This window comes from Salmo trutta, chromosome 16 (genome assembly GCF_901001165.1).
Source record: "Salmo trutta chromosome 16, fSalTru1.1, whole genome shotgun sequence".
NCBI lineage: Eukaryota > Metazoa > Chordata > Actinopteri > Salmoniformes > Salmonidae > Salmo > Salmo trutta.
The window spans coordinates 1,329,147-1,351,293 of record NC_042972.1 but is presented as its reverse complement, the minus strand read 5'-3'; the positions used below and the strand labels follow the sequence as shown (position 1 = coordinate 1,351,293).

Sequence of the window (22,147 nt, the reverse complement as noted above, 5' to 3'; positions counted from 1 at the left end):
CTGCAGCTTCATTAAAGGGACGGGAGCTGCAGCTTCGTTAAAGGGACTGGAGCTGCAGCTTCATTAAAGGGACGGGAGCTGCAGCTTCATTAAAGGGACGGGAGCTGCAGCTTCATTAAAGGGACGGGAGCTGCAGCTTCATTAAAGGGACGGGAGCTGCAGCTTCATTAAAGGGACGGGAGCTGCAGCTTCATTAAAGGGACGGGAGCTGCAGCTTCATTAAAGGGACGGGAGCTGCAGCTTCATTAAAGGGACGGTGATTTCAGATGTACGTTGTAGCAACGTTGTACTATTTATCTGTTGAAGAAGCACTATTTTTATCATTGTTACATTCCTTATGAATAAATTAAATGTACTTAACATGTGATGCTGCGTGTGGACTCAAATCATTTCACACTGATTGTATTAAAAATAGGCTTTGTTGTGGCCCAATTGTAGTGCACTGCTTAGGGAATAGGGTTCCATTGGGGACACACATAAGTACAGTCAAAAATCAAATCAAATGTTATTGGTCACCTACACATGGTTAGCAGATGTTATTGGTCCATACACATGGTTAGCAGATGTTATTGGTCCATACACATGGTTAGCAGATGTTATTGGTCACATACACATGGTTAGCAGATGTTATTGGTCCATACACATGGTTAGCAGATGTTATTGGTCACATACACATGGTTAGCAGATGTTATTGGTCACATACACATGGTTAGCAGATGTTATTGGTCACATACACATGGTTAGCAGATGCTGGTTAGCAGATGTTATTGGTCACATACACATGGTTAGCAGATGGTATTGGTCCATACACATGGTTAGCAGATGTTATTGGTCACATACACATGTTAGCAGATGCTATTGGTCACATACACATGTTAGCAGATGTTATTGGTCCATACACATGGTTAGCAGATGTTATTGGTCCATACACATGGTTAGCAGATGTTATTGGTCACATACACATGGTTAGCAGATGTTATTGGTCACATACACATGGTTAGCAGATGTTATTGGTCACATACACATGGTTAGCAGATGTTAATTCGAGTGCAGCGAAATGCTTGTGCTTCTAGTTCCGACCATGCAGTAATATCTAACCAGTAATCTACCAATTCCACAACAACTACCTAATACACACAAGTGTAAAGGAATGAATACGAATATGTACATAAACATATATAAATGAGTGATGGCCGAACGGCATAGGCAAGATGCAGTAGATGGTATAGAGTACAGTATATACATATGAGATGAGTAATGTAGGGTATGAAAACATTATATAAAGTAGCATTGTTTAAAGTGACTAGTGATGCTTTTATTACATCCAATTTTTAACTATTAAAGTGGCTAGAGATTTGAGTCAGTATGTTGGCAGCAGCCACTCAAATGTTAGTGATGGCTGTTTCCCAGTCTGATGGCCTTCAGATAAGAGCTGTCTAACCCCTAGCAAAATATCTAGACAATGGTGTGTTGCTAGGAAACCATTATGTTCATCTTTCAATAGAATTAGAATGACTAAATAATTGAATTCTATGGATTCTATGGATTCTAGAATCATAATCATAACAATGAGTGACGGGCGTATTCCGGAACCTTCGTGGACCATATACTTCTAGGAATGCACCTTTCCTCTCCTCAGATCATCTTGAAGCTTCAGCCTGGTCAGATATCTATTAGCAGTGTTTTTTTTTAACAATGGAACTCCAACTAGGTAAAGAGCTGAGCTGTCCTGTGTGTTTAGACGTCTTCAGTCCACCTGTTATAGAGTTGTGTTGTAGTCATAACTACTGCAAGAAGTGTATTCACCAGACCCTCATCGCCCAGAACTGCAACAAGCCCCAGGACAAGTTCATCTGTCCCATGTGTAGAAAGGTGGGAGAAGCTGCAGTCTCTATTCTTCCAAATGGTACCATAGTTCCAGTATAGTGCACTAATATTGGTCAAAAAGTAATGCACAATGTGTTGCCATAATGCCTGTTGTTCCCATAATGCCTGTTGTTCCCATAATGCCTGTTGTTGCCATAATGCCTGTTGTTCCCATAATGCCTGTTGTTCCCATAATGCCTGTTGTTCCCATAATGCCTGTTGTTGCCATAATGCCTGTTGTTCCCATAATGCCTGTTGTTCCCATAATGCCTGTTGTTCCCATAATGCCTGTTGTTCCCATAATGCCTGTTGTTGCCATAATGCCTGTTGTTCCCATAATGCCTGTTGTTGCCATAATGTGTGTTGTTCCCATAATGCCTGTTGTTCCCATAATGCCTGTTGTTCCCATAATGCCTGTTGTTCCCATAAGGCCTGTTGTTCCCATAATGCCTGTTGTTGCCATAATGTGTGTTGTTCCCATAATGCCTGTTGTTCCCATAATGCCTGTTGTTGCCTACTCCAGTGTCCTCTGTAAACACACACCCTTTCCTTGGTCATACAGTATCTGACAACCTATACATTTGGCCCAATCAAATCACCGTGATGTAAGATATGAATCAACAACATGCACTTCTAACCACACAACCTGTCTATTGTAGGTGAACATCTTACCTGACAAGGGACTCAACGGCTTGAAGAGGAACCTGTTTGTTGAGAACGTTGTGGCGATACTGAAAGAAAGGACCGAGAGTAACGAGGCTAAGCAGCAAGCTCTGAAGGAATTCATGTGCCCTGATCATAATGAAATCATGAATCTGGTATGTTGAGTGTTCACATTCATCCAAAATGTCTTTCATGGGACTTATCGTAAGAGTAAGGGGTGTTAACCCCGGTGTCCAGGCTAAATTCCCAATCCGGCCCTCATCATGGCCATCTCATCACCCCCAGTTTATAATTGGCTCATTCATTTCCCTTCTTCTCCCCTGTAACTATTCTCCAGGTCGTTGCTGTAAATGAGAACGTGTTCTCAGTCAACACTAATTCCCTTGTATAATGCACTACATCTGACCAGAGCTCATAGGGCTCCACATAGGGAATAGTGTAATTTGGGACTATACCATATTTTCTATTGTATGAGAACACAATGTTCTGATCAAGACCATATAGGCTGCCTCTATATATACAGTACACTACACGGCCAAAAGTTTGCTCATTGAACATCTCATTACAAAATCATGGTCATTAATATGGAGTTGGTCCCCTCTTTACTGCTATAACAGCCTCCACTCTTCTGGGAAGGCTTTCCATTAGATGTTGGAACATTGCTGCGGGGACTTGCTTCCATTCAGCCACAAGAGCATTAGTGAGGTCGGGCACTGATGTTGGGCGATTATGCCTGGTCTTGCAGTCGGCGTTCCAATTCATCCCAAAGGTGTTCGATATGGTTGAGGTCAGGGCTCTGTGTAGGCCAGTCAAGTTCTTCCACACCGATCTCAAAAAACTATTTCTGTATGGACCTCGCTTTGTGCATGGGGGCATTGTCATGCTGAAATAGGAAATGGCCTTCCCCAAACTGTTGCCACAAAGTTGGAAGCACAGAATTGTCTAGAATGTCATTGTATTCTGTAGCGTTAAGATTTCCCTTCGTTGGAACTAAGGGGCCCGAACCATGAAAAACAGCCCCAGACCATTATTCCTCCTCCACCAAACCTCACAGTTGGCACTATGCATTGGGGCAGGTAGCGTTCTCCTGGCATCCGCCAAACCCAGATTCTTCCGTCAGAGTGCCAGATGGTGAAGCGTGATTCATCACTCCAGAGAACGCGTTTCCACTGCTCCAGAGTCCAATGGCTGCGAGCGTTACACCACTCCAGCCGACCCTTGGCATTGCACATGGTGATCTTAGGCTTGTATGTGGCTGCTCGGCCATGGAAACTCATTTCATGAAGGTCCCGACGAACAGCTCTTGTGCTGACGTTGCTTCCAGAGGCAGTTTGGAACTCGGTGAGTGTTGCAACCGAGGACATACTATTTTTATGCTCTACGCGCTTCAGCACTCAGCGGTCCTGTTCTGTGAGCTTGTGTGGCCTACCACTTCGCGGCTGAACCGTTGTTGCTCCTAGACATTCCCACTTCACAATAACAGCACTTACAGTTGACCGGGGGCAGCTCTAGCAGGGCAGAAATTTTGACAAACTGACTTTTTGGAAAGGTGGCTTCCTTTCTAAGAGCAAAGCACCCCCACAACATGATGCTCTATATAACACTACCTCTATATATATATATATATATAACACTACCTCTATATATAACACTACCCCTCTATATAACACTACCCCTATATATAACACTACCCCTATATATAACACTACCTCTATGTAAAACACTACCTCTATATAAAACACTACCTCTATATATATATATATATATATATAACACTACCCCTATATAAAACACTACCTCTATATAAAACACTACCTCTATATATATATATATAACACTACCCCTATATATAACACTACCTCTATATATAACACTACCTCTATATATAACACTACCCCTATATATAACACTACCCCTATATAAAACACTACCCCTCTATATAACACTACCCCTATATATAACACTACCCCTATATATAACACTACCTCTATATATAACACTACCTCTATGTAAAACACTACCTCTATATAAAACACTACCTCTATATATATATATATAACACTACCCCTATATATAACACTACCTCTATATATAACACTACCTCTATGTAAAACACTATCTCTATGTAAAACACTACACTTCCTCTAGGTATGTGTGTATATATACACTGCTCAAAAAAATAAAGGGAACACTAAAATAACACATCCTAGATTTAAATGAATGAATTAATCTTATTCAAAAAAAAATTCTTTACATAGTTGAATGTGCTGACAACAAAATCACACAAAAATATCAATGGAAATCCAATTTATCAACCCATGGAGGTCTGGATTTGGAGTCACACTCAAAATTAAAGTGGAAAACCACACTACAGGCTGATCCAACTTTGATGTAATGTCCTTAAAACAAGTCAAAATGAGGCTCAGTAGTGTGTGTGGCCTCCACGTGCCTGTATGACCTCCCTACAACGCCTGGGCATGCTCCTGATGAGGTGGAGGATGGTCTCCTGAGGGATCTCCTCCCAGACCTGGACTAACGCATCCGCCAACTCCTGGACAGTCTGTGGTGCAACGTGGCGTTGGTGGATGGAGCGAGACATGATGTCCCAGATGTGCTCAATTGGATTCAGGTCTGGGGAACGGGCGGGCCAGTCCATAGCATCAATGCCTTCCTCTTGCAGGAACTGCTGACACACTCCAGCCACATGAGGTCTAGCATTGTCTTGCATTAGGAGGAACCCAGGGCCAACCGCACCAGCATATGGTCTCACAAGGGGTCTGAGGATCTCATCTCGGTACCTAATGGCAGTCAGGCTACCTCTGGCGAGCACATGGAGGGCTGTGCGGCCCCCCAAAGAAATGCTACCCCACACCATGACTGACCCACCGCCAAACCGGTCATGCTGGAGGATGTTGCAGGCAGCAGAACGTTCTCCACGGCGTCTCCAGACTGTCACGTCTGTCACATGTGCTCAGTGTGAACCTGCTTTCATCTGTGAAGAGCACAGGGCACCAGTGGCGAATTTGCCAATCTTGGTGTTCTCTGGCAAATGCCAAACGTCCTGCACGGTGTTGGGCTGTAAGCACAACCCCCACCTGTGGACGTCGGGCCCTCATACCACCCTCATGGAGTCTGTTTCTGACCGTTTGAGCAGACACATGCACATTTGTGGCCTGCTGGAGGTCATTTTGCAGGGCTCTGGCAGTGCTCCTCCTGCTCCTCCTTGCACAAAGGCGGAGGTAGCGGTCCTGCTGCTGGGTTGTTGCCCTCCTACGACCTCCTCCACGTCTCCTGATGTACTGGCCTGTCTCCTGGTAGCGCCTCCATGCTCTGGACACTACGCTGACAGACACAGCAAACCTTCTTGCCACAGCTCGCATTGATGTGCCATCCTGGATGAGCTACACTACCTGAGCCACTTGTGTGGGTTGTAGACTCCGTCTCATGCTACCACTAGAGTGAAAGCACCGCCAGCATTCAAAAGTGACCAAAACATCAGCCAGGAAGCATAGGAACTGAGAAGTGGTCTGTGGTCTCCACCTGCAGAACCACTCCTTTATTGGGGGTGTCTTGCTTATTGCCTATAATTTCCACCTGTTGTCTATTCCATTTGCACAACAGCATGTGAAATGTATTGTCAATCAGTGTTGCTTCCTAAGTTGACAGTTTGATTTCACAGAAGTGTGATTGACTTGGAGTTACATTGTGTTGTTTAAGTGTTCCCTTTATTTTTTTGAGCAGTGTATATATATATATATATAACACTACCTCTAGATAGATAGATAGATAGATAGATAGATAGATATCTATCTATGTTACGAACCGGCTCAGAGTTCGCAACAAAAGGGAGACAACGTGGAGACAAGGAGTATCAAAAATATCTATTTATTAGATACCACAACTAGCACAACCAAAAACAACAAGGTGTCTGCGTGGAGAGAGTCTCCCCAATGAATGTGGAAGAGGTGCCTTTATCCTGGGACACACCCTGGCCCAGGTGTTTCCCATGTAGCGGACGACCCTTCCAACTCCGCCCACTGGCATCCTAATAAGGAAACAAGAACAAAGAGAGAATACGGCAGACAGAGTGGGAGGGTCGTCACATATATAACTCTACCTCTATATAACACTACCTCTATATAAACCACTACCTCTAGATAACACTACCTATATATATATATATATATATATATATATATATATATATATAAATAAATATATAAAACACTACATATATATATATATAACTCTACCTCTATATAACACTACCTCATATATATATATATATATATATATATATATATATATATATATAAAATATATATATAAATAAATATATAAAACACTACATATATATATATATAACTCTACCTCTATATAACAGCACCTATATATAAAACACTACCTATTTATATATAAAACACTACTAACTCCAAGTCACTCCGGATGGGAGCCGCTGATAAATGACTGAAATGTGTAAAGGTTTTGTTGTCTGGTTGTTTCCAGGTGTGTTTGCAGGATAACACATTGATCTGCGCAGGATGTAAGCTGTTCGGCCACCACAGCACCCATGTAGTGTCCAAGCTATTTGATGTGTACGAGCAGAGAAAGGAGGGCTTCGCCAAACAGATGAAGAGTCTGCTGGACAAACATGAAGCAAACAAAAAATGCATTGAGGTAGGTCTACCTGGATGGGGTAAATAACAAGACTGTAGTTGGGAGAAATGTGTATATATATAGATTTTTTTGCATGAGAATCCTGATTGTCTTGTCACTTTTCAAAATAAATACTTGGCTTTTCCCTGCAACTTCACTATAATACTTCGTTATTATCAGTAGCATTTCATTATTATTCGTTATTACTTCTAAATATTAGTCTAGTATACAAATTAAGATATGTCAAATTGGAGAGGAATTCAGAAAATAAATACAGATTTCCGATTTTGACAAACTAAACCATTCACACCAAGTCCGATGGGTTTTTCCCTCCACGTTTCCGGACAATTTGCATAACGTCAGCAACTCTACTGCACTTATTCTCGGTGGCAATATGTTGTTCAATGTGGCTAAGGAGGACGCAGTAATGAGAGAAAAATCCTGTACTACTGGAAAAATAATATGTTACTGAAAATATTAGGATATAGACTATATGCTACGTTTCATTCGGTTGCGTTTAAAAATATATATATTTCAAATTACAACAACAAAAAAACATAGGACACCAATACACATATTTTCTCTGAAGAAACATAAAATAACATTGAAGTAAAAATTTTAATAAAAACACTACACATGAATTGAATTACAAAAGATAAAGTACCTAAAATAAAATAAAATCAGGGGTTACAAATGTACAAATCAAATCAAATGTTATTTGTCACATGCGCCGAATACAACAGGTGGAGACCTTACAGTGAAATGCTGAATACAACAGGTGTAGTAGACCTCACAGTGAAATGCTGAATACAACAGGTGTAGTAGACCTCACAGTGAAATGCTGAATACAACAGGTGTAGTAGACCTTACAGTGAAATGCTGAATACAACAGGTGTAGACCTTACAGTGAAATGCTGAATACAACAGGTGTAGTAGACCTCACAGTGAAATGCTGAATACAACAGGTGTAGTAGACCTTACAGTGAAATGCTGAATACAACAGGTGTAGTAGACCTCACAGTGAAATGCTGAATACAACAGGTGTAGTAGACCTTACAGTGAAATGCTGAATACAACAGGTGTAGTAGACCTTACAGTGAAATGCTGAATACAACAGGTGTAGTAGACCTTACAGTGAAATGCTGAATATAACAGGTGTAGTAGACCTTACAGTGAAATGCTGAATACAACAGGTGTAGTAGACCTCACAGTGAAATGCTGAATACAACAGGTGTAGTAGACCTCACAGTGAAATGCTGAATACAACAGGTGTAGTAGACCTCACAGTGAAATGCTGAATACAACAGGTGTAGTAGACCTTACAGTGAAATGCTGAATACAACAGGTGTAGTAGACCTCACAGTGAAATGCTGAATACAACAGGTGTAGACCTCACAGTGAAATGCTGAATACAACAGGTGTAGTAGACCTCACAGTGAAATGCTGAATACAACAGGTGTAGTAGACCTCACAGTGAAATGCTGAATACAACAGGTGTAGACCTCACAGTGAAATGCTGAATACAACAGGTGTAGTAGACCTCACAGTGAAATGCTGAATACAACAGGTGTAGTAGACCTTACAGTGAAATGCTGAATACAACAGGTGTAGTAGACCTCACAGTGAAATGCTGAATACAACAGGTGTAGTAGACCTTACAGTGAAATGCTGAATACAACAGGTGTAGTAGACCTTGCAGTGAAATGCTGAATACAACAGGTGTAGACCTTATAGTGAATACAACAGGTGTAGACCTTATAGTGTAATGCTTACTTACAAGCCCTTAATTAACCAACAATGCTGTTTTAAGAAAAATAATAAAAAAATAGATAAGTAATGCAAATAGTCTGGGTGGCCATTTGATTAGCTGTTCAGGAGTCTTATGGCTTGGGGGTAGAAGCTGTTTAGAAGCCTCTTGGACCAAGACTTGGTGCTCCGGTATTGCTTGCCGTTTGGTAGCAGAGAGAACAGTCTATGACTAGGGTGGCTGGAGTCTTTGACAATTTTTAGGGCCTTCCTCTGACACCGCCTGGTATAGAGGTCCTGGATGGCAGGAAGCTTGGCCCCAGTGATGTACTGGGCTGTACGCACTACCCTCTGTAGTGCCTTGTGGGCGGAGGCCGAGCAGTTGCCATACCAAGCAGTGATGCAACCAGTCAGGATGCTCTCAATGGTGCAGCTGTAGAACCTTTTGAGGATCTGAGGACCCATGTCAAATCTTTTCAGTCTCCTGAGGGAGAATAGGCTTTGTTGTGCCCTCTTCACGACTGTCTTGGTGTGCTTGGACCATGATAGTTTGTTGGTGATCTGGACACCAAGGGACTTGAAGCTCTCAACCTGCTCCACTACAGTCCCGTCGATGAGAATGGGGGCGTGCACGGTCCTCCTTTTCCTGTAGTCCACAATCATCTCCTTAGTCTTGATCACGTTGAGGGAGAGGTTGTTGTCCTGGCACCACATGGCCAGGTCTCTGACCTCCTCCCTATAGGCTGTCTCATCGTTGTCTGTGATCAGGCCTACCACTGTTGTGTCATCGTCAAACTTAATGATGGTGTTGGAGTCGTGTTTGGCCGTGCAGTCATGGGTGAACAGGGAGTACAGGAGGGGACTGAGCTTTCACCCCTGAGGGGCTCCAGTGTTGAGGATCAGCATGGCAGATGTGTTGTTACCTACCCTTACCACCTGGGGGCGGCTCGTCAGGAAGTCCAGGATCCAGTTGCAGAGGGAGGTGTTTAGTCCCAGGATCTTTAGCTTAGTGATGAGCTTTGAGGGCACAATGGTGTTGAACGCTGAGCTGTAGTCAATGAATAGCATTCTCACATAAGTGTTCCTTTTGTTCAGGTGGGAAAGGGCAGTGTGGAGTGCAATAGAGATTGCATCATCTGTAGAAACCTATGATAGTTTTCAGAATACAGTGTTTGTTTTTTTATACAGCTCAGGAAGGAGATGCGTTCTGTCTCCTAGAGATGAACGTACTTTGGTGCAAAACATGCAAATCAATCCCAGAAAAACAGCAAAGGACCTTGTGAAGATGCTGGAGGAAACAGGTACAAAAGTATCTATATCCACAATAAAACAAGTCCTATATCGACATAACCTGAAAGGCCGCTCAGCAAGGAAGAAGCCACTGCTCCTGCATATAGCCTCATTACTACCTGATACTCCTTGTATATAGCCTCCTTACTAACTGGTACTTCCTGTATATAGCCTCATTACTACCTGGTACCCTGCACATTGATTCAGTATTGGTACTTCCTGTATATAGCCTCATTACTACCTGGTACCCCTGCACATTGATTCAGTATTGGTACTTCCTGCATATAGCCTCATTACTACCTGGTACCTCCTGTATATAGCCTCATTACTACCTGGTACTACCTGGTACTTCCTGTATATAGTTGTTATTTTTTTGTTTAACTATTTCCTTTTTTTTGCAAATTGTTCTTACTTTTTAACTCTGCATTGTTGGGAAAGGGCTCGTTAGTAAGCATTTCACGGTAAAGTCTACACCTGTTTTATTTGACGCATGTGACAAACTTTGATTGGATTTAATAGATTACTTCAAACAGAAATGGATCGCATCAGGGTCGTATTCACTACAAACCAGTTGGAAGAAAATTAACTCATCCAATAAGAAACTCATTTTCATTGCAAAACATTTTCCGTTCCAAAACGTTTTGCTACGGTGTGCACTAACGAGTACGACCCAGTGTAAATCAGAGATTAGCTGACAGTCCTCTCTGTGTTACTCTGTAGGGTCTGCTGGGCCAGAAGCAGGTCCTCCTCTCCTCCTCCAAGGGTTATAGTCTCTATGTTGAACTGGCCCATCTCTCTCTGTAGGGTTATAGTCTCTATGTTGAACTGTCCCATCTCTCTCTGTAGGGTTATAGTCTCTATGTTGAACTGGCCCATCTCTCTCTGTAGGGTTATAGTCTCTATGTTGAACTGGCCCATCTCTCTCTGTAGGGTTATAGTCTCTATGTTGAACTGGCCCATCTCTGTATCTCTCTCTGTAGGGTTATAGTCTCTATGTTGAACTGGCCCATCTCTCTCTGTAGGGTTTGGTTGGCCAGAAGCAGGACCTCCTCTCATCCTCTAAGGACATTGAGGCTTTCCTGAAGAAGCTGGGAGACAGTCTGATCTGGGAGATCCAGATGAAAGTGAGCCACATGGTCATGAAGGTCCACACAGAGTGCTCCATGAGGTGCCGTTGCCTCCAGGATGGAATGGACGAGCTCAGCGCTCCCCAGAAGGTGAGGATAATAACACGTTTGAGTTATTTTCGGATCCTACAGGATGTACAGTACCAGTCAAAAGTTTGGAAACACCTCCTCATTCAAAGGTTTTTCTTTATTTTTTACTATTGACTACATTGTAAAATAATATTGAAGACATCAAAACTATGAAATTACACATATGGAATCATGTAGTAACCAATATATGTTTTTGTTTACTCTGTAATTGGTTTAGTATTGTGGAGTAACTAGAATGTTGTTGATTCATCCTCTGTTCTCATATCACAGCCATTAAACCCTGTAGCTGTTTTAAAGTCACCATTGGCCTCACGGTGAAATCCCTGAGCAGTTTCCTTCCTCTCCGGCAACTGAGTTAGGAAGGACGCCTGTATCTTTGTAGTGACTGTGTGTATTGATACACCATCCAAAGTGTAATTAATAACTTCACCATGCTCAAAGGGATATTCAATGTCTGCTTTATATATTTTTACCCATCTACCAATATTTGCCCTTCTTTGCAAGGCATTGGAAAACCTCCCTGGTCTTTGTGGTTGAATCTGTGTTTAAAATTCACTGCTCGACAGAGCTCTTACAGATAATTGTATGTGTGGGGTACAGAGATGAGGTAGTCATTCATAAATCATGTTAAACACTATTATTAAACAGAGTGAGTCCATGCAACTTATTATGTGACTTGTAAAGCACATTTTTACTCCTGAACTTATTTAGGCTTGACATAACAAAGGGGTTGAATACTTATTATTAATTAATTTCTAAAAATGTCTAATAACATAATTCCAGTGACACAAACTTTTTCATTTAATCAATTTTACTATTCACACCCCTTTACTTTTTCCACATTTTGTTTTGTTAGCCTGAATTTAAAATGTATTAAATTAAACTAAACATTTTGGTCACCGGCCTATACACAATACCCCATAATGTGCAATTATACTATCTATCTATCTACACTACATGACAAAAAGTATGTGGACACACAAAAAGTATGTGGACACACCACTGGCTGTGGCCTCCAATAGGCACCACTGGCTGTGACCTCCAATAGGCACCACTGGCTGTGGCCTCCAATAGACACCACTGGCTGTGACCTCCAATAGGCACCACTGGCTGCTGCCTCCAATAGGCACCACTGGCTGTAGCCTCCAATAGGCACCACTGGCTGTGGCCTCCAATAGGCACCACTGGCTGTGGCCTCCAATAGGCACCACTGGCTGTGGCCTCCAATAGACACCACTGGCTGTGACCTCCAATAGGCACCACTGGCTGTGGCCTCCAATAGACTCCACTGGCTGTGCCTCCAATAGGCACCACTGGCTGTGGCCTCCAATAGGCACCACTGGCTGTGGCCTCCAATAGGCACCACTGGCTGTGGCCTCCAATAGGCACCACTGGCTGTGGCCTCCAATAGGCACCACTGGCTGTGGCCTCCAATAGACACCACTGGCTGTGACCTCCAATAGGCACCACTGGCTGTGGCCTCCAATAGACACCACTGGCTGTGACCTCCAATAGGCACCACTGGCTGTGACCTCCAATAGGCACCACTGGCTGTGGCCTCCAATAGGCACCACTGGCTGTGGCCTCCAATAGGCACCACTGGCTGTGGCCTCCAATAGACACCACTGGCTGTGACCTCCAATAGGCACCACTGGCTGTGGCCTCCAATAGACACCACTGGCTGTGGCCTCCAATAGGCACCACTGGCTGTGGCCTCCAATAGGCACCACTGGCTGTGGCCTCCAATAGGCACCACTGGCTGTGGCCTCCAATAGGCACCACTGGCTGTGGCCTCCAATAGGCACCACTGGCTGTGGCCTCCAATAGACACCACTGGCTGTGACCTCCAATAGGCACCACTGGCTGTGGCCTCCAATAGACACCACTGGCTGTGACCTCCAATAGACACCACTGGCTGTGACCTCCAATAGGCACCACTGGCTGTGACCTCCAATAGGCACCACTGGCTGTGGCCTCCAATAGGCACCACTGGCTGTGGCCTCCAATAGGCACCACTGGCTATGGCCTCCAATAGATGAAGTCAAGAAGCTACTATCTAGCAGAAAACTCTAGCTAGCTACATTGACTATGTTCACAATGTAAACAAAAACAACATGTGTAATAAAAGGATAACTATGTAGTACAACCACTAGCAATAATTTAAGAGGCACTTAGGGAAAACCTGGAACAAAGCTTTACATAATGGATGAATATGGTACAGTAGTAAAAATACATTAATAGAAAATGACAAGTAAAATACTTATTGAGTAAAAGTAAAGATACACTAATAGAAAAGTCCCCCAGTAAAATACTACTTGAGTAAAAGTCTAAAAGTATTTGGTTTTAAATATACTGAAGTATCAAAAGTAAATAAATTGCTAAAATATACTTAAGTATCAAAATCATTTAAAATTCCTTATATTAAGCAGACAGCACAATGTGTTTTTTAAAAATGTATTTACAGATAGCCAGGGGCACACTCCAACACTCAGACATCATTTACAAAGAGGCATGTGTGTTTAGTGAGTCCTCCAGATCAGAGGCAGTAGGGATGACCAGGGATGTTCTCTGTTTAGTGAGTCCTCCAGATCAGAGGCAGTAGGGATGACCAGGGATGTCCTCTTGATAAGTGTGTGAATTGGCCCATTTTCCTGTCCTGCTAAGCATTCAAAATGTAATGGAGTACTTTTGGGTGTCAGGGAAAATGTATGGAGTAAAAAGTACATCATTTTCTTTAGAAAATGTAGTGAAGTAAAGTACAGATACCTAGTAGTTTATACCAGTGAGTATAAAAATAGAGTAAAGATGCTCTCCCCCTCCGCTCCTCTCTGAACAACGTGGTCTGTGTAGCTGGTAGAAGTCACATTGACACAGTCTTCTTCGGTGGAGTTTAACGGCAGTTGGCATCTAATTATGTTAAGAGTTACCTCTGTGACACATTTATTTGGGCTGCATTTTTGAGGTGCAGGTAACTCTAATGAACTCATCCTCTGCAGCAGAGGGAACTCTGGGTCTTCCTTTCCTGTGGAGGTCCTCATGAGGCTGGTAACTCTAATGAACTTATCCTCTGCAGCAGAGGTAACTCTGGGTCTTCCTCTCCTGTGGAGGTCCTCATGAGGCTGGTAACTCTAATGAACTTATCCTCTGCAGCAGAGGTAACTCTGGGTCTTCCATTCCTGTGGCGGTCCTCATGAGAACCAGTTTCATCATAACACTTGATGTTTTTTTGCGACTGCACTTGAAGAAACTTTCAAAGTTCTTGAAATTCTCCGGATTGACTGATCTTCATGTCTTAAAGTAATGATGGACTGTCTTTCCTCTTTGCTTTTTTGAGCTGTACTTGCCATAATATGGACTTGGTCTTTGACCAAATAGGGCTATCTTCTGTATACCAACCCTACCTTGTCACAAGACAACTGATTGGCTCAAACGCATTAAGGAGGAAAGAAATTCCAAAAATTAACTTTTAACCTCTCTAGGGTCGGCGGGACGAAATCGTCCCACCTACGTAACAGCCAGTGGAATCCTGTGGCGCGTTATTCAAATACCTTAGAAATGCTATTACTTCAATTTCTCAAACATATGACTATTTTACACCATTAAGACTCTCATTAATCTAACCACACTGTCCGATTTCAAAAAGGCTTTACAACGAAAGCAAAACATTAGATTATGTCAGCAGAGTACCCAGCCAGAAATAATCAGACACCCATTTTTCAAGCTAGCATATAATGTCACAAAAACCAAAACCACAGCTAAATGCAGCACTAACCTTTGATGATCTTCATCAGATGACACACCTAGGACATTATGTTATACAATACATGCATGTTTTGTTCAATCAAGTTCATATTTATATCAAAAACCAGCTTTTTACATTAGCATGTGACGTTCAGAACTAGCATACCCCCCGCAAACTTCCGGTGAATTTACTAAATTTTACTAAATTACTCACGATAAACGTTCACAAAAAGCATAACAATTATTTTAAGAATTATAGATACAGAACTCCTCTATGCACTCGATATGTCCGATTTTAAAATAGCTTTTCGGTGAAAGCACATTTTGCAATATTCTAAGTAGATAGCCCGGCATCACAGGGCTAGCTTTTTAGACACCCAGCAAGTTTAGCACTCACCAAAGTCAGATTTACTATAAGAAAAATGTTATTACCTTTGGTGTTCTTCGTCAGAATGCACTCCCAGGACTTCTACTTCAATAACAAATGTTGGTTTGGTCCCAAATAATCCATAGTTATATCCAAACAGCGGCGTTTTGTTCGTGCGTTCAAGACACTATCTGAATGGTAAAGAAGGGTGACGAGCACGACACATTTCGTGACAAAAAAAATCGAAATATTCCATTACCGTACTTTGAAGCATGTCAACCGCTGTTTAAAATACATTTTTATGCCATTTTTCTCATAAAAAAGCTATAATATTATAATATATAATATTCCGACCGGGAATCTGCGTTTAGGTAAAAAGACGAAAGAAAATAAAGCATGGGGTCGACTCGTGCACGCGCCTAAGCCCATTGTCCTCTGATCGGCCACTTGCCAAAAGCGCAAATGTGTTTCAGCCTGGGGCTGGAATGACATCATTCAGCTTTTTCCCGCCTTCTGAGAGCCTATGGGAGCCGTAGGAAGTGTCACGTTACAGCAAAGATCCTCAGTCTTCAATAAACAGAGGCAAGAAGCTCAAGGAATGGTCAGACAGGCCACTTCCTGTAAGGAATCTTCTCAGGTTTTTGCCTGCCATATGAGTTCTGTTATACTCACAGACACCATTCAAACAGTTTTAGAAACTTTAGGGTGTTTTCTATCCAAAGCCAATAATTATATGCATATTCTAGTTTCTGGGCAGTAGTAATAACCAGATTAAATCGGGTACGTTTTTTATCCGGCCGTGTAAATACTGCCCCCTACCCCCAACAGGTTAACAAGGCACACCTGTTAATTGAAATGCATTCCAGGTGACTACCTCATGAAGCTGGTTGAGAGAATGCCAAGAGTGCAAAAGCTGTCATCAAGGCAAAGGGTGGCTACTTTGAGGAATCTAAAATATTTGAATTTGTTTAACACTATTTTGGTTACTACATGATTCCATATGTGTTATTTTTTAGTTTTGATGTCTTCACTATTATTCTAGAATTATTATTATTCTATTATGTAGAAAATAGTAAAAAGAAAATAAAGAACAACCCTGGAATGAATAGGTGTGTCCAAACTTTGACTGGTACTGTATATCACTCATTGGCCGATCCCTCTGTTCTGATCTACTATTCACAGGGATCCTCTCAGAATCCCTCACCCTTGATCCATCTATCACCCATACTTTCTTCACTGCCTCAGCGTGCGACATCTTCTGCACTACTCTGACCCTTATAGTGGAGCTGAAGCACAGATAGGGAGGCAAAATAGAAATAGATAGAACAACGAGACAGATATTTCACCTGATGTAGAAATGTGAATATCCTGATTGCATTTCACTACCAAATTTGGTGATGAAAGGAAGCCTAGTGGCCGGCAGTGGAAGAAGATGGATTTTTTTGGCCGACATACTGCTAATTTTCTCATCAATGAAGAGTTGATCTCCATAATCTGTAACAAACTGAGTGGACTGCGTTTTGTAGACTTTACTCTTTGCAGAAGTTTTTTTTTTTAAATTGTGTTGTTTAGAAGGAGTGCAACGGCGAATTGAGTTATTGCACACAGCGCATTTCACAGAGTAGACGTTCCCTAACAGAAATATGCAAATACATGATAGAACGCACCAATACGATCTCGCTAGCTCGTGCTTGGCTCTGCCCACCTCCTTGTTTGTTCTGCCCACTATGATTAATTTGCTGTCATTGGAAACGACAGGCTGTGGTCTATCTTGGGTTAGTTATAAAAAAACAATTTTGCTGAAATAACAGAACTGTGTGTTATTCCCTTGTTGCAGCTGGTATTGTATCAAACCTGTATTAAATATATTGCATCCACTGTTACCTTATCTTTCTTGGAAATTCAATTCACTTCATGTGTGTTGATGAATTGTTACATACAAGACACATAACAACAGAACACCAAAATATGTTGGCAAAAGTATAAAGATATATCCTGTTACAATAATCTAATCAAATGCATGAATTCATTCAAGGTCCACACTGAGATGAAGAAACATGTAGATGCCAGTAAGAGCCCTGTTGACTTCCTGAAGGGGGAGAGGCGTCTGCACAGAGAGGCTGAGAAGGTAATGAATGGCATGTTCTGGTCTTTTCATCATCATCATCATTTAGCCTCAGTAGACCAGTCTGTTGTTCTTAAATCAATAGATGTTATTCTGTTTGACCAGAAGACCCCTTTGGAAATAACCCACTAGGCACAGTTCAATATCCAGTTGAGGACTTGTGAGGCGTCTGTTTCTCAAACTAGATACACTAATGTGCTTGTCCTCTTGCTCAGTTGTGCACCGGGGCCTCCCACTCCTCTTTCTATTCTGGTTAGAGCCAGTTTGCCCTGTTCTGTGAAGGGAGTAGTATACGGCGTTGTACCAGATCTTCAGTTTCTTGGCAATTTCTCGCATGGAATAGCCTTCATTTCTCGGAACAAGAATAGACTGACGAGTTTCAGAAGAAAGTTCTTTGTTTCTGGCCATTTTGAGCCTGTAATCGAACTCACAAATGTTGATGCTCCAGATACTCAACTAGACTAAAGAAGACCAGTTTTATTGCTTCTTTAATCAGCACAAGTTGTCAGCTGTGCTAAAATAATTGCAAAAGGTTTTCTAATGATCAATTAGCCTTTTAAAATGATCCATGATAACTAGGCTATATACACGGGGTACCAGTACAGAGTCCATGATAACTAGGCTATATACATGGGGTACCAGTACAGAGTCCATGATAACTAGGCTATATACATGGGGTACCAGTACAGAGTCCATGATAACTAGGCTATATACATGGGGTACCAGTACAGAGTCCATGATAACTAGGCTATATACATGGGGTACCAGTACAGAGTCCATGATAACTTGGCTATATACACGGGGTACCAGTACAGAGTCCATGATAACTTGGCTATATACACGGGGTACCAGTACAGAGTCCATGATAACTTGGCTTTATACATGGGGTGCCAGTACAGAGTTGATGTGCAGGGTACAGGGTTGTTGAGGTATATGTACCAGAGCGCCAAGTCTAGGACCAAAAGGCTCCTTAACAACTTCTACCCCCAAGCCATAAGACTAATGAACAATTAATCAAATGGCCACCGGTACCGCTTGCCTTGCGGTAACAGAGAGAACAGTCTTTGACAATTTTTAGGGCTTTCCTCTGGCACCACCTGGTATAAAGGTCCTGGATGACATTACATCACCATTACCTAGTGATGTAATGGGCTGTACGCACTACCCTCTGTAGCGCCTTGCGGTCAGATGTCAAGCAGTTGCCATACCAAGTGGTGATGCATCCAGTCAAGATGCTCTCAATGGTGCAGCTGTAGAACTTTTGAGGATGCCAAATCTTTTCAGCCTGCTGAGGCATGCTCAGCCTTCCGTTTCCTGACATTGAGGGAAAGGTTGTTGTCCTGGCACCACACTTTCCAGTCTCTGACCTCTCTCATCTTCGTCAATAATCGAGGCGGCAGGTAGCCTAGTGGTTAGAGCGTTGGACTTGTAACCGATGGGTAGCTAGATCGAATCCTCAAGCTGACAAGTAAAAAGTCTGTCATTCTGCCCCTGAACAAGTTCCTGTTCCTAGGCCGTCATTGAAAATAAGAATTTGTTCTTAACTGACTTGCCTAGTTAAATAAAGTTTACTTAAAAATATATATATATATAAAAAAAAAAATATATATATATATATAAAAACTCTGACCTATCACCATTGTGTTGTTGGCAAACTTAATGATGATGGTGTTGGAGTCGTGCCACGCAGTCGTGGGTGACCAGAGAGTACAGGAGGGGACTGAGCACACACCCCTGAGGGGCTCCCGTGTTGAGTGTGGTGGATGTGTTGTTGCCTACCCTCACCACCTGGGGGCGGCCCATCAGGAAGTCCAGGATCCAGTTGCAGAGGGAGGGGACCATAGTTTAGTGATGAGCTTGGAAGGCACTATGGTGTTGAACGCTGAGCTGTAGTCAATGAACAGCATTCTCACATTTACAGATGTGAACGCTACAATATTCATTTAGACAGGTTACCTTGGCGGTCTTGGGCACAGGGACTATGGTGGTCTACTTGAAACATGTAGATATTACAGGGAGAGTTTAAAATGTCAGTGAAGACACTTGCCAGTTGATCAGAGCATGCTCTGAGTATGCGTCCTGGTAATCTGTCTGGTACTGCGGCCTTGTGAATGTTAACACGTTTAAAGGTCTTACTCAAATCGGATACTGAGTGCACGATCACAGTCGTTCAGAACAGCTGGTGCTCTCATGCATGGTTCAGTGTTGTTAGCTTTGAAGCAAACACAGAAGGTATTTAGCTTGTCTGGTCGGCTCACGTCACTGGTCAGCTTGTGGCTGGGTTTCCCTTTGTAATCCGTGATAGTTTGCAAGCCTAGGCACATTTGATGAGCTTCAGAGCTGGTGTAGTAGGATTTGATCTTGATCCTGTATTGACGCTTTGCCTGTTTGATGGTGCATTGGAGGGCATAGCAGGATTTCTTATAACCGTTCGGATTAGTGTCCCACTCTTTAAAAGTGGCAGATCTAGCCTTTAGCTCAGTGTGGTTGTTGCCTGTAATCCATGTCTTCTGGTTGGGATATGTACGTACGGTCACTGTGGGGACGACATTGTTGATGCACTTATACAGTTCGTTGAGTGTTTGTGGTTGTAAATAGACAGCTTCGAAAAACATAAACTTTACAGCTTATCATGAGGTAATCTAACTCGGGTGAGCAGAACCTCCAGATTTTAATATTAGCGCACCAGCGGTTGTTAACAAAGAGACACACACGAGCTTCCTCGACGCCACCGTTCTGTCCTGCCGATGTATAGAAAAACCATCTAGATTTATATTTACTATGTCCTTGTTCAGCCACGACTGGGAGAAACATATTACAGGTCTTCAAATCATGTTGATAGGATAGTCTCGAACGGAGCTCATCTAGTTTATTCTCCAGTGATTGTACGTTCGCCAATAGAATGGAGGGTAGAGGTGGTTTATCCACTCTCCGAGTGTATATAATAATCAACGTCTTTTGCCTCATTGAAGTAGAAGTCTTCATCCAAATTTCAGGTTAGTGATCAAGAAGCGCTTTTCAGTCATAGGAAATGATGGCGGAAATATTATCTACAACAAACAAACAAAAAAGTTACGATAAACGCCAAAAAATACACAAAATAGCACAATTATTGGTCAGGAGCCCGTAAAATGGCCGCCATTCCCCTAATACCCTAATGTTGATTACTTTTTGCAAATCCAATCAGTTTTCCACATAGATTCAAAGTCATCAAATTGAATTTTGGGTTTGAAATGACGTGGAAAAAATATTGATTCAACCAGTTTTTGCCTTTTGGCAGACACTTCAATCCAAAGCATTTATAGTCATGTGTGTATACATTTTACATATGGCGGGCGCTATGGCAACCCAGGCATTGCAGGCCATACAGGACCACAATGTATTTTGTATTTTTGTACCTGGAGCAGGTCCTGGAGCCAGTGGACTGGTCAGCCCAGTATAGAGAGTCCATCTCCCTGGGTCAGTACGTAGAGGACCTGATGTCCGGCATTGACATCCGCAGGATGGGCACCGTGAGAGGGAAGAGCCTGGTCAAGAACATCTCTCAGGACCTCAATGCCTGGAGGTACAGAATAAGAAGAAAATATGTGTTTGAATTTATAATTGTCGTTTGTTTTATTCATATATTAAAATGTGTGAATTGTTTCAAATAGTTCCACCTCCCTGCCAGTGATACTCTGTAATGCTTTTAAATTGTGCAGTAAATACAAATTTCTTTCTCTCGCTCTCGCACTATCAGGTCTGGGCGGACCAGCTTTGACCCGATGGCCTACAGGAGTTTGGACGTGATGCTGACCAAGACAGCCTCCCTGGCGGAGCAGGGCAAGGACGACTCAGATGACTCAGACTCTGACGCCTGCCTCAGCTGTGAGATACACAGCACTCCTGAAGAGGAAGGGACCACCGGAGAAAGCAGCAAACAGAAAGCTTGAGAATTCAGTATACGACAAATATTTCCAGTTGTCAGACAAGAGATATTAAATACACTATCTCTATTTCGTCAAACGGTCTCTGTCCCTTTTCTTCCTGGAATTCATCAAATGGCAATTCAGTACCTTTTAAATTAAATCTGTTTGTGTCATAGCTCCCCCTGGTGGCCGTAGAGGAAACCTCATGTGTCAGTTTAGTTATCACTGTCAATTCATCATACCAGTGACACTTGGTAAAACTCCATAACATGTTGTAAGCATGTATGAGCCTTTGTCTAATAGTAATGCTATACAACAAGCAAACTGTCAAAGAAACCATCTTAGCTATATTGGCACCCATAGGTGTTGGGCTGCTTTAGTTTTCCAGATTTTTTATATATTTTTTTTAACCTTTACTTAACTAGGTAAGTCAGACAAATTCTTATTTACGATGACGTCTTACCCCGGCCAAACCTGACGACGATGGGCCAATTGAGCGCCGCCCTATGGGATTCGAACCAGGGACTGTAGTAACGCCTCTTGCACTGAGATGCAGTGCCTCAGACTG

At 42.4% G+C, this 22,147-nt stretch overlaps 1 protein-coding gene across 1 annotated transcript; it reads left to right on the top strand.

The window, feature by feature from the left end:
- Positions 1-1,695: 1,695 nt before the first annotated feature.
- Positions 1,696-21,603, top strand: LOC115151156 (probable E3 ubiquitin-protein ligase MID2). Its single transcript, XM_029695168.1, has 7 exons — positions 1,696-1,872; positions 2,526-2,684; positions 7,036-7,206; positions 11,244-11,438; positions 17,582-17,674; positions 21,079-21,236; positions 21,411-21,603. Exons 1-7 carry the CDS (start codon positions 1,696-1,698, stop codon positions 21,601-21,603), a joined length of 1,146 nt encoding a protein of 381 aa, XP_029551028.1.
- Positions 21,604-22,147: the final 544 nt, after the last annotated feature.

Coding starts and splice junctions, on each gene's coding strand:
- LOC115151156 (XM_029695168.1), top strand. CDS start 1,696: ATGGAACTCCAACTAGGTAAAGAGCTGAGCTGTCCTGTGTGTTTAGAC. Junction 1,873..2,525: donor TCTGTCCCATGTGTAGAAAG/GTGGGAGAAGCT, acceptor TGTCTATTGTAG/GTGAACATCTTACCTGACAA. Junction 17,675..21,078: donor TGCACAGAGAGGCTGAGAAG/GTAATGAATGGC, acceptor TACCTGGAGCAG/GTCCTGGAGCCAGTGGACTG.